This window comes from Quercus suber, unplaced genomic scaffold (assembly GCF_002906115.3).
Source record: "Quercus suber isolate HL8 unplaced genomic scaffold, Cork oak 2.0 scaffold_685, whole genome shotgun sequence".
In the NCBI taxonomy this organism is placed as follows: domain Eukaryota; kingdom Viridiplantae; phylum Streptophyta; class Magnoliopsida; order Fagales; family Fagaceae; genus Quercus; species Quercus suber.
The window spans coordinates 48,987-61,660 of NW_027070126.1; the positions used below are offsets into that span (position 1 = coordinate 48,987).

Here is a 12,674-nt window from a genome sequence, read left to right on the forward strand (position 1 = left end):
ATGTGTACTATTAGGTAAGGACAAATTTAGTTGGTTTAAATTTTTTTTTTAAGAGCTGAATTGTTTGTTTTGAGTAAAATTGATTGATTGAGCTTAATTTTTATTTTATTTTTTCAATTGGTAATTTTTATTGCTAGGCTAATTTTCTGAGATTGTATATTTTGTTTTAGATTTTATATCTATAAATAAATTTTTAGGCTTTAAAATGATGAAAATGCAAGAGTTACAAATGTTTTTATAAATTGTTTATGTGGTTAGTGGTTATTATTATGTAAAAAAAGTGATGTAAGTGGTAATCCTAGATGCAAACCAATAAAAATTTGCTACTTCAACGGTTTATAAAAATATTGTAAAAAAGTTTGTTACTATAGCATTATTCTCAAAAGAACTAATGATAATATTAAGAAAAGTAAGGTGTAATTTTATAGAACAAAATTGCTAAAATTAATACCTACATATATATATATATATATTAATAATTTTTTTAAAAAAAATTACTATAGCCATTGCCCCATGGTCCAAGAGTGGCCCTGTCACTGTTCAAGACCCTTTTTTGGTTGTCATGAAAACTACAATGGGAAGTTTTAGTCATTGCGTACTACGTAAGCGAGCATGCACGATATAAGAATTTTGTTTTAAATTAGGCTTTAGTCATGAAAGTAAATACAACAAATCCAATGTGCAATCACATGGTGACGCTATAAAATTTTCGATCATGCCTCAGATATTCAACAGGTGGTGATGCCATGGCATTGCAAATTTCTTATCTCTCTCTTCAAATATATCGCACAAGCAAACAGTATCAGTGACTCTTATACACGTCAGGCCTCAAACATTGAACATTAGGCAGCAACACACTCTCTCTCTCTCTCTCTCCAAGCATATTGCGAACAAACAGTATTGTTTGACACCTTCATGTCTCAAATGTTTGACACCCCTAATCGTCTGGTGAAAGTAGAAATTAAGAGCCGTTTGGTAACGTTGTTTTAGTAACGTTGTTTGTATTTTTTTGAAATATGTATGAGTGAAAAGGTGTGTAAAAATGCGTGTAATGTTAAAAACATATTGTTAAACCACTCTACCAAACGGGGCCTCATGAATCATTCATTTCTAGTAGGAAATCTAGAGATTTTATCAGTTAGTAGTTTGACATTTGTTTACTCAATGATCAAATTTAGGTATGCCGAAAATGGAAATGAATTTGTATATACAGAATTTTCTGCTTTGGTAACGTATGAAGAGAATGTATGTACCTTTTTCCCCCAAAAAGGTGTATACATTTACTAATGTGCCTTGCCCAATTTGTAAAGGAACTTTTTTATCGATCACAAATCATCACGTTTCACCACCATATCAATTACAATGTGGCATGTAATGCTTATCCTACCTTTGCTATTCATTCTATAAAAATTAAAATTAAAAAATTAATAAAAATATTAAAAAATATTAAAAAAAAAAAAAAAGATGGAGTTTTGCGTTATTTGGCTTGCAATGCTTGTGAAAAACGTTTCCATATATGGTGATATTGTAAAGTTTTCATAAAACACTACTAAAAGAGTAATATTTTTGCGCTAAGCAAGGTAAGCGCTACTAATTTATTAAGATTTTGAAGCGGTTCTATATACGCTACTACTAAAATGCTACAATAAAGCTTTTTTTTAGGCGCCCGAATTCCTAAACTTAAAAAATTCTCACCAAAATTTTCCAACCCCCCAAAACCAAAAAACACTCCCACATCCCACGTTCAGATTAAAAATAAAATAAAAAATAAAAAACCAAATCTTTAATTTCACTTTCCCTATACTCAACCCACATACCATCTCCCATCAAGATTCTCTCTTGCTCAGACATACCCACAAGTACCACATACCACCATTGTTGCCCGCCTCTGCCACTACTACATGTCTCCCGACATGAGCTTTAATTTGTCCCCAAAAGGAGAGACTGCCTTCGTCCTGATTTCTCTCTTCCCTCCTCATCATCTCTCTCTCTCTCTCTCCATTTTTCTATGCTTTATTATCATTTTAGACTCTCTCTCACTTTATTATTCTCATCTCAACATTCTCAGTTTCCACTTTATGTGTTTCCTAAACTTGAGAGAAAAAGTAGATATTTTTTATTAATTTTATACTTAATTCTTATTTATGCATTCAAATACATAAAATAGTTAAGAATGATGCAACCTCATTAACAAATCCTAAAACATAGGAATCATTTCTATCCTAAAATATAAGAATTAATTTGAATACATATAAATAACAATACTATTCTATCTAGAATTATTAATTTTATCACTAAACTAAATTCAAATAATTTATTTAGCAACTGGGTCATAACATTATCTCTTTTCAGATTTTTTTTTCTTTTTCTTTTTCTCTTCGATAGTAAAAAGAAATTCTAATATTTTATATATTTGCATTTTTTTTTGTTGGGAATGTTGAAATATTCAAGTTATTTCTTTATTAGAGTGGCCACTAGAAGAATGTAATTTATAATTTAATCTACATTTAATCATGGATAAATGCATAGTGTTGTGGCATTGGCTTTATCCAATTTCTTGGAGAGGATTTGGACTAAGTCTAAGTGCCCATAATACAAGCTATCAGTACAGACGTCCAATCTCTATTATTGAATATCCCATGGAGATGATGCAATGTATTTCCATCAAAGCTGCAAGTTGATGGGATGAGAACTATTATTATTTCGAAGGAACGTCTTCTTTCAGTCCTAGCTCATACTACTTAATAACCTGGTTGCTACCAGATGTGGATCGTATTTGACTTGCTCTTAATAAGGGACAACCTAGAGTGTGGTACTAGTGGACTGCTTTGAGGAAATAAACTATTTCTTATTGAATAATGACACATAAATGTGTGTCCCATTCATGACTATGGAAACACAGTACCAACCAAAACTCATGTTAACGCATGTTAACATTTTGATCTAGACTGTAAAGTGAGAAACTTAGTTCTCTTGGGTAGTAAAGCAGTCATCCTCTTTTAAAATTTAAATCTAGTGGAGTTCTGCTAAAAATTTATTAAAAACTATTTTTAATATCTACTTGTTGGTCTTCCCTTTAATTTTCTAACCTACACATAAATTATTTATTCTCTTAACTAACCTTTGTCAAAAGAATAGCTTGAGTCAATAAGTCCTAGTGTTGTAAGTTAGGGTAAAATTTAAGTACAGTTAGTAAGTTTAGGTTCTCTAATTCAATTCGATTCTCAAAAAAAAAAAAAAAAAAAAAAAAAAAAAAAAAAAAAAGGCTCTCTAATTAAAATTAACCATGTAGATGCAATGANGAAAGAGCTGGTTATTTAAAAAATACATATTAATTATATATATTTTAAATATATATTAAATATATGGGTGAGTCGGATCGGATTTGGCGGGTTTGAAATTTTATGACCAGAACCCAACCCAACCCCTATCAAAATGGGTTGCGTAGGATCGGATTGGTTTTGGCAGATTGGCGGGTTGGCTGCACACTCCTAATTCAAATGATGGCTGGAGATTCTAACTCACCCTTTTAGTAATGGTTATTCTTAAATAATAAAAAATAAAAAATACATAGAAGAAGAAAAGTAGAAGGAGAATTAACAAAGTTCATCTTTGGTGGCCTACGTCTACATATTTGCTATTCGGAACTACATATTACAAAGTAAACCAATATACAGGATAGGATTAATTGATAACCCTTAAATCACAATAGCCAATGGTATTACAAAAAAATAATAGTGAATCTTCAAAACAATGATCTACTTATTTATGCACATATCCTAATATTCTAAGATCCACACCAGTTAAACTAAAGATAGCCGGGGACCTGACTAAAACTTAAGTTTGGAAGGAAAGTCTTCAATGTAGGGAATATCTATCATGCCCATTAAATGAATTGAGACCCATCAAGAAATGCTTAAAACACATCACCATCGAAGAGAAAGAAGCCAGTGAAGTGTGTGATATGTATTAAAAAAACGAAAGAACTCACACGTAAAGAGTGTAAGTAAGTGAGTATATCCAAACACGTAAGCTTTGTAAAGTATGGAGCATGTCACCAATACGAAATTGGCGCATGAGGGCTCTCCGAGCACATTTGAGATGTTTGAAGGGTGTCTTCAAAGCATGAAGTAAAGAATACAACTACAAGAAAGCGCAGTATTGGGACTGAGAGGATGCGTAAGAACATGAGAGACAGCGATTTTGAAAGGACCCGAATACAAATATGAGGAGAGTAAGTGACGTCGTTATTGCATTGCTATGGATGGTCGAGCCAAGTAGATGACATGACCCTGCTATTATCGAACCAATTATGTATATTTGATGTAACCTAAAAGGAAAATTAGGTATATTTGATTCCGACGTACATGCAAATAGTCAAGCATGACTAGCTAGCGAAGCAATTGTGCATACAGAGGCAATGGATTTTTAGTTTAGAGTAACATTTAGAGTGGAGCTCAGCTGGTGGACCAAGATTTAGGTAAGGTAGGTTGTGTGTTTATGACCAAACTCTCTTCATGGATAAGCCCCTAAATTCCTTATCATAAATTCAAAAAAAAAAAAAATGATACTTTTTTTTACTTGCATAATATATACTAGCCTCATCATACGCACTCCACCCGTGTGATGAGGCTCTTTTTTTAATTTTGAGTTTAATGTCATTTTTTAATTTAAAATATTTATTATTAGTGAATTTACATAGAAATGGAATTTTAAGAAACAAAAATTTAGGTAAAGCTGCCTAGACTCGACCGGCGCCCGACAACCCGATCAACCACCCAATGCTGACCTAATTTCAGCCCAAACCGAAGGTCCAGTCAGTCGGCGGCGGGTTTCCGTTCTCAAAAACCGACACCGGCAGGTCGAGTGGCGGTTTGCATCTCCAAAACCCGAGCAACCCGAACTCGACTGGAGCTATAAAAAATCTGGCCAAATCTGCAAAAACAAGCCAGATCTGGCATGATCTCAACCAAATCCAGTAAGATTTCGACCAGATCCGGCTAGATCTAGTGGGATTTAGCCAGATCCAACCAAATCCCAGCCATCTTCAACCAAAAAATGCAGATTTCGGTGATAAAATGCAATTTCCAGCGATGATTTTTCTAAATTCCGGCAATACTTTTTTTTCAGATTTCAATGCCTTTTTTTATTCCAGCGACCAATCCGACCCGACCAAAGCTCACCTTCACCCGAAACTGACTCGAACGATTTTTTCGGCAATCAGATTCAGGTTTCTCTGTGCCTCCACCTGACGCCAGCGGGTCAAGTCCAGGTTGGGTCCAAAACCAACCCAGCCCAACCCATAGATAGCCCTAAATTTAGGATTTGAAAATGAATAAATTGTTGGGTTTAGTATTATCAAACGTGCATGAAATATATTTAAATAGGAGAAAAAGTGTATGCTAACTTTTAGGAACAAATTTTCTCTAGTATTTTTTTTTTTTTTTTAATTTTGTTGAATTTACAATTTTAACCAATTTTATTTTTTAAGAATAATGATTATCTAATTATATTAAAAGTATTTTTAACATTTTTTGAAGTCATAGCTAACTTTATGAATCCTCTTAATATATAAAGATACACAATGATAGTTGATAATATGCCCGCACCAAATTTAAAACAACATTTTGAATATTAAATTACGTCCAATTTCAATTTTAAACACTTGCGTCTATTGAAAATCACAGTGTACAATGTAAAAGAAAAAACAGAGGCATTGTTCTAACCAAACAAGTTTTCTCATTCTCTTTTACAACACTAGCAAGAGCTAGAGCAGCACAATTACATTTTAAAGGAACACTAACAAAAAATAAAAATAAAAAAGAACGAAAGCTTTAACAAATATTGGAAACATTATCTAAATCCCTAGTGGTTATCAATTTAGAATGTTAGTTGAGTTAGTTCTATATTCTTCTTCTATATATTCGTATGGGAAAATTTAGGTATAGTATTTTACATGAAGAATATTAGGGCATATTTGTAAGAGGATTTAAATGCAATTTTTTGTTTTGAAAACCAAAAAATGGTGGGTCCTACACTTAAATATATTGTTTGGATGATATTTTCTAAATACAATTTTCATAATATACAAAAAATAATTTTAAAGGCATAGTTAAATTAAAAATAGTGAACCCCACAAATTTGTCCAAACTATTATATCTCTTAAATTAAAAGGCTTATCGTTATCTTAAAAAAAATTCTCAAACTTCAAATTCTAATCAATATCCCAAAAAAAAAAATTATATGAGATCTATTCCCTTTTCATTATCTTAAAAAATAAAGTAATCTACAGTTCTACACATTACTTTTTGTAAATTTTTTTTATAAAAATATTTCAAAAATAGAAATGGTCTCCTAAACATTTTTTTCAGTATTTTGAAAATTTTTCTTAAAAATGGGAGCCAAACACATATAATGTAAAAAATAAATAAAATAAAATAAAATAAAATAAAATAAATTATAAAAAAAATTATTTTAAAAAAAAATCTCAAAAGTAGAAATGATCACCCAAACATCTTTTTTTTTCTTTTCTTTTTTCAATATTTTGAAATTTTTTCTTAAAAGTGGCAACCAAACATATATAATATAAAAATTATTATCTGAAAACTGATTTCAAATTCAATTTTTGGAAATTATTTTCGTATTGTTTTGAAAACAAAATTAAAAATTCTATTTCCAAATATGCCCTAAATTTGTTGAGAATTTATAGTGCAATAGGCCCTTTGTGTCATGTAGTAGAAAATTTTTATTACTCTAAAGAGTCTAAACAAATGTCTTCCTTCTCTTGCTTTACATACTCACATTTTATCCCCAAAAAAAAAAAATATATATATATATATATATACTCATATTTCATATTCGTATTTTATAATGAGACACTGGGTAGAAATCATGCCACATAACAGGCTTTTGAAATAAATTAACCAACAGCTTTTATCGCATGGCATCTTCATATAAAGTAAGCCTAATTTTATTGCTTTTACTCTCGAAAAGTATTCAATAATGTATCTCAAGTAATTGTGTACAACAAATATAGTTTAAACACTATCCCCTACTTCAAAAAAATAATAATAATAATAATAATTTTAGGCTACAAGCCTTGCAGTAATGCCATGGTATTACGTACTTAAAAAAAGTGTTGTGCATAAATAAACTTTTTTTTTTATATAAGAATGCCTAAATAAACTTAAAGGCAGGCATATACATTCTCCCATAAAAAAATCTTAGGGCATATAAGTATTGATTTATACATGCAAAACTAATTAATAATAATTGCTTCTTCTTCTTTTTTGACATAATCCATGATGCACAGCTAATTAGTAAAAATTTCTTGATATATACAAAAAATTAATAATAATAACAAATTAACAATTGCTTGAAAATTGAAATCAAATAATAATAATAACAACAATTGCTAAAAGAGTTAAGTTACAGTCATTTATTTATTATTTGTGTTTCTCAAAAAATATATATATTTATTATTTGCCTTATTTAAAGGAAAACGAATTTCGGTCCTTTTTTTTAAAAGCACCGGATGAGATGAACCTTCCTTTTTTTTTTTTCTTTTTTTCTTTTTTTGTGTCGAGAACTGAAGAGGATGAGATGAACCTAGCTTGTCCTAATGTTTGATTCAGAAATAAAAATTCAAATTGTACTTTTCCTACGTCTCCACACAACTCTGACTCCTAATTTTAGATTTTGAAAAGTATATTCCCTTCCTTCCGAAAGTTCAAAAGTTCAAAACTCCTGCACGTTATTGTCATTTAATTTAGCATACTTTCACAAGGGTCCCAAATTAGCATTCAAAAATAACAGCAATGCTGAGAATATAGATAAAACTCCGGTACAGTTATGTTAGTTGTTCTTAGCACTTCTTTGGGTGGCCATAGTTTTCGATAGTTTATTTACTAAATATGGTATAGAAGATACCTTTTTTGTAGCTTTTAGTTAAAAGTAATGCTACGTTTATAATATCCTCACAATAGATCTTATGTTGCAAACCTACTAATCTTAACTTAGCTTCACTACTGACATTACTTCTTCACTTATCAATATCAATTTGCCACATAAAATTTGTAGATACTCATTATGTTAAATGTGTAAAAAAATTATTACTAATATATTAATTATGATGGGTAACAACATTACTTTTACACAAAACTCTTAAGGGGTGTTTAGTTCATCATGATATTACATTACACTGTAATACTACATTATTATAATCTTATATTAATACAATCTCAATACAAGAATACACATTACATCGTTTAGAAAAGCGATGAGATTAAAGTGATATGATATATTTTATAATTTTAAATTAGGGTATTTTGTAATTTTATACTATGGTAATATCAGAAAAAAAATTAAAAAAAAATAAAAATCTTAATGTCACATCATTATAATGTACATCACATTTAGGACACATCACAGCAAACCAAACGCCCCCTAAAATATTTATTATTATCAATTAGTATAATGTATTGTCTCATCACTTATGTCAAAATTGTTGTGTAGCAAAAATAAAAATGTAGTACTAATAAACTGCTGTGATGTTGCTGTTACTGTCAAAATACAACAAAATGAACAAGGCAACCACACCCTCTCTTTTTCTTCCAAAAACGTAGTAAATCATAACCGGCATATATACCCACCAAACGGATATTCCTTTATCTATTCCATTCCAAAACCCTCTTTACAATTCTTCTATAAATAATACATAAGACTTTTACAGAGAAACACACACACAACCCACCAAAAAAAAAAAACCAAACTCATACAAACCAACAACAAATGTGTGAGACATTGAAGAACAACTACGAGCTTTGTGAAGAAATCGGCCGTGGCAAATTCGGCACCATTTCAAGATGTTTCCACCCGATCAAATCTGAGTTTTTTGCCTGCAAAACCATTGACAAACACTCCCTTACCGATCAAACAGACCGTGAATGTCTTGAAAACGAGCCAAAGATCATGACCCTTCTTTCACCACACCCCAACATTGTTCAACTCTTCGATGTCTTCGAAAACGAAGACTCTCTTAGTATGGTAATGGAGCTATGCGAACCCTTTACTCTATACGACAAGATAATCCAAAGACCGTTCTCTGAACATGAAGCTTCGTTGTATATGAAGCAACTTCTTGAAGCGATATCCTATTGTCACAAGCTTGGTGTTGTGCACAGAGATATCAAGCCTGATAACTTGTTGTTTGATTCAAGAAACAATCTGAAGGTTGCTGATTTTGGCTCTGCAGTATGGTTACCTGAAGGAAATTGCACGGAATCAGGTGTGGTGGGAACGCCATACTACGTTGCTCCTGAGGTTTTGATGGGAAGAGACTACAATGATAAAGTCGATGTGTGGAGCTGTGGAGTCATATTGTATATAATGTTAGCCGGGGTTCCTCCCTTTTATGGTGAGTCCGTGGCTGAGATTTTCGAGGCGGTTTTGAGGGGAAACTTGAGATTTCCAACGAGGATTTTCAGGTCAGTGTCTTCTGCAGCCAAGGACTTGTTGAGGAAGATGATTTGTAGGGATGTTTCAAGAAGGTTATCTGCAGAACAAGCCTTAAGTAAGTTGTAGCTTTTTCCAATCTTTTCAATTTTTTTTTGTGTGTATGTGTTTGATTTGCATATGCATAATTGAATCTGGGTTTTTTGTTTAATTTTAGTTTTTTTTTTTTTGGGGGGGGGGGGGGGGGGGAATTTTTGAATCTTGTCAATCATGTAGTGAATAAAAATTTTGAATCTTGTCAATCATGTAGTTTCTCAAACGTATTGAAGGATTAAAGGTTTGAATTTTTTAATATTTTCTTCTTCCCAATAGTCTCTCAGCAGCCAAACCGAAGTTTTAAGGCCTGTTTTTGTTAGATTTGAGATTGATTTATGGAGTTGTTAGTTATAACTCTAACAAAAGCCTTTCTAGCTCTGATTCTGTCAGTTTTTGCTTAGCAACTCTTGTTTGTGTGGTAAATTGTTGTTGTCTTGATCTAATTTTATGTTTAACTTTTAATTCTTTCACTTTGAATCTGTGTTTTAATTCCTGGGCTTCTTTTAGCTTTTAATATTAGAACAAAAGTGCTGAACTCTGTTTTGTTTTTTTGTAAATGCAGGGCACCCATGGATCCTAAATGAAGGTACAAGTGCAATAGAATGAAATGGTTCAAAGGCAATAAGCAAGCAAGAAAGGAAAGGCAGTTTCAGCAATGTACATATTTTTACTGCCGACCTATGAATAAGAGATCCCACTTCTCTCTCTGTCTGCATAAGCTCAATAATTCTCCATCATACACGGCACTTTTCCAATCAGACAATAGAGAAATAATAGAATCAGAGAGAGAGATGGTCCACATGAGGCACATGAGGCTCTTCAAGTAGCTGTACTTATGTTTCTTTTTCTTTTGTCTAAAGGTTTTGGAGAGAATCTGAGAGTACTGTCGAATGTAGATATGCATATATATGGTTTTAGAATTCTGCTTTTCCCCGCCTTTTCTTTTGTTTCTTTTTTGATAAAAAGATTGGGAAGTGAGAAAGCATATGATGCTGCCATGTATGTTCTCTTTTTGTGTAATGGAATATGAGGTTGAGGTGTAATTTTTGGAATGTGAATGTGAATGTGTTTTATTTGTTTTGGGGATCTAAATATGATCTTTTCTTGGATCTTTTTCTCTTCTTTCTTCTTTGTTCAAATAAACGTGCATCTTTTTCACTTTTAAGAATATTTTTAAGAATATTGGGAATCTTATATCTACCCAAAAAGTAGTATTGCCAACATTATGAATATAGTCCTAGACTCCTAGCATCAAAGAAAACTAGAGCCACATACTAATGATAAGTGAGTTATAAGTAACAAATTCAAGTAGTTAAGCAAAATCCCTCTTTTTCACACCTAAGTTTATGTTTAGGAATAGTTTATCTAATTTTTTGTTGAAACTTTTTTTATGAAAGTATACTGAAGTATACTTGTACCTTGAGAAAATTTTAAAAAGTGAGAAAAGCAGAAAAAATAAAGTTTTAAAAAGTTGTACATAAAAGTTAAAAACTAAAGCTTAAACTAATGCCCCATAAATCAAATACCTAGCACTAAGAGTGCGTATCATCATACTAAGCTGTTTGTTTTTATCCCTAGGAGAGGTGGGTCAATATGCAACACAAGATAGTGAGAGATTAGGAAGATGATAGGTGCCTTTAGACTAAATGTTTAATTCTTATTGATAGGAAGATTGTAGAAGAAAGACTATCAATGTTTAATTCTTATTGATAGGAAGATTGTAGAAGAAAGACTATCATTGGGCTATCACTAAAACTCCATTATTATTCTTAACCAAGGATATATTGCACCATGATATATTGATATTTAATTTTATATTGTTTATGTGCAAAATGTATGACAACATCATTATCCCTTTGCAAATTATATGGAAAATTTATTGTGCATTTGCATCATAAGTACTAATGCTTTCAAGGAGCAGACCTAACCAGTTAACACCTCATGAGTAATTAAATGCACTTAGTTAGAACCTTATGTGCACATCAGCAATGACCGCAGCACAAAATTTAAATATTCCTTCTTTTGTTCTAAATCAAAAATTATATATCCGAATGCAGTTGTGTTCGCCCATGGTTTCTTATAAAGCAGGAAAAAGGATTTAATAGGTGCAAACAAAAGAAAGGCATTTTAGAAATATTTTTCTCCCACTTTAGAAATAATAGAAAACCCTTAAACCCACATTGCTTTTTGCCTTGGATAAACCTTACTTTTGATCGAATTTATCTTCTTAACATAGTTTTTTTTTTGGGGGGGATCAATTTCCTTTTTAAAAGCCTTTTAGCACACCTATGTAGTGTGAATTACTTTTAGGTTCAAATCTTACTACTCAGAAATATAAAATAAATAAGAATTCATTTTTCAATTTCCATATAAAGGAAGATAATAATTATGACTATTTTTTAAATTTTATTATTATCTTGAGAATGTGTGTGTGCATTGCTCTAATTGAAAACGTCTCTAGTTAAAATTATTTTTGCCCTCTTGAAAGTTATTTACTTCAACTATAATATGAAGATAATTTCAACTAAATGCATAAATTTTGTAACTTTTTTTAGATGTATAATAGAATTTCAACCTATAATGTTTCTTCCATACTAACTATTCATTATCATCAGGTTAAGATATTAATTGATTTTTTATATAGATAGAATTCAAATTTCAAATCTCTTACATAGAATATTTTTAACCTTCAGTTTTTATTCTTCATCCTAAGACTAAGAATCAAGAATATAAGGAGCTTGTATGCATTTCCATATTACGAAACAAACTAATATTCACATTTATCCATATTTCACTTAATTGAATGATATTATCTTAATTTTGATATTAAAAAAAAAATACTTATTTCATAAGAAGATTTACATAAGAACCTACCAAAAGTTATACAAGTTATCATTTTTTCTTGCCCAAAAAAATAAAAACAAAAGTTATCATATATACTTTTTAATAATTCAATAGTTACATTAGATGATGGAGGATTTTAATCTTGCACACATTTATGCATATTTCATTTAATTGAATGATATATTGTTTTAATTTTTATATTAAAAAAATACTTATTTCATCATAAGATTTATATAAGAATTTACCAAAAGTTATACAAGATATCATTTTTAATAACAAAA

At 30.7% G+C, this 12,674-nt stretch overlaps 1 protein-coding gene across 1 annotated transcript; it reads left to right on the plus strand.

Annotated features, from left to right (window-relative positions):
• The first annotated feature begins 8,722 nt into the window (after nucleotides 1–8,722).
• Nucleotides 8,723–10,592, plus strand: LOC112023295 (phosphoenolpyruvate carboxylase kinase 2). The gene is made up of 2 exons (XM_024055915.2): nucleotides 8,723–9,571; nucleotides 10,112–10,592. Exons 1-2 carry the CDS (start codon nucleotides 8,791–8,793, stop codon nucleotides 10,153–10,155), a joined length of 825 nt encoding a protein of 274 aa, XP_023911683.1. The 5' UTR covers nucleotides 8,723–8,790; the 3' UTR covers nucleotides 10,156–10,592.
• The last annotated feature ends 2,082 nt before the right edge of the window (nucleotides 10,593–12,674 follow it).

Coding starts and splice junctions, on each gene's coding strand:
- LOC112023295 (XM_024055915.2), top strand. CDS start 8,791: ATGTGTGAGACATTGAAGAACAACTACGAGCTTTGTGAAGAAATCGGC. Junction 9,572..10,111: donor ATCTGCAGAACAAGCCTTAA/GTAAGTTGTAGC, acceptor TTGTAAATGCAG/GGCACCCATGGATCCTAAAT.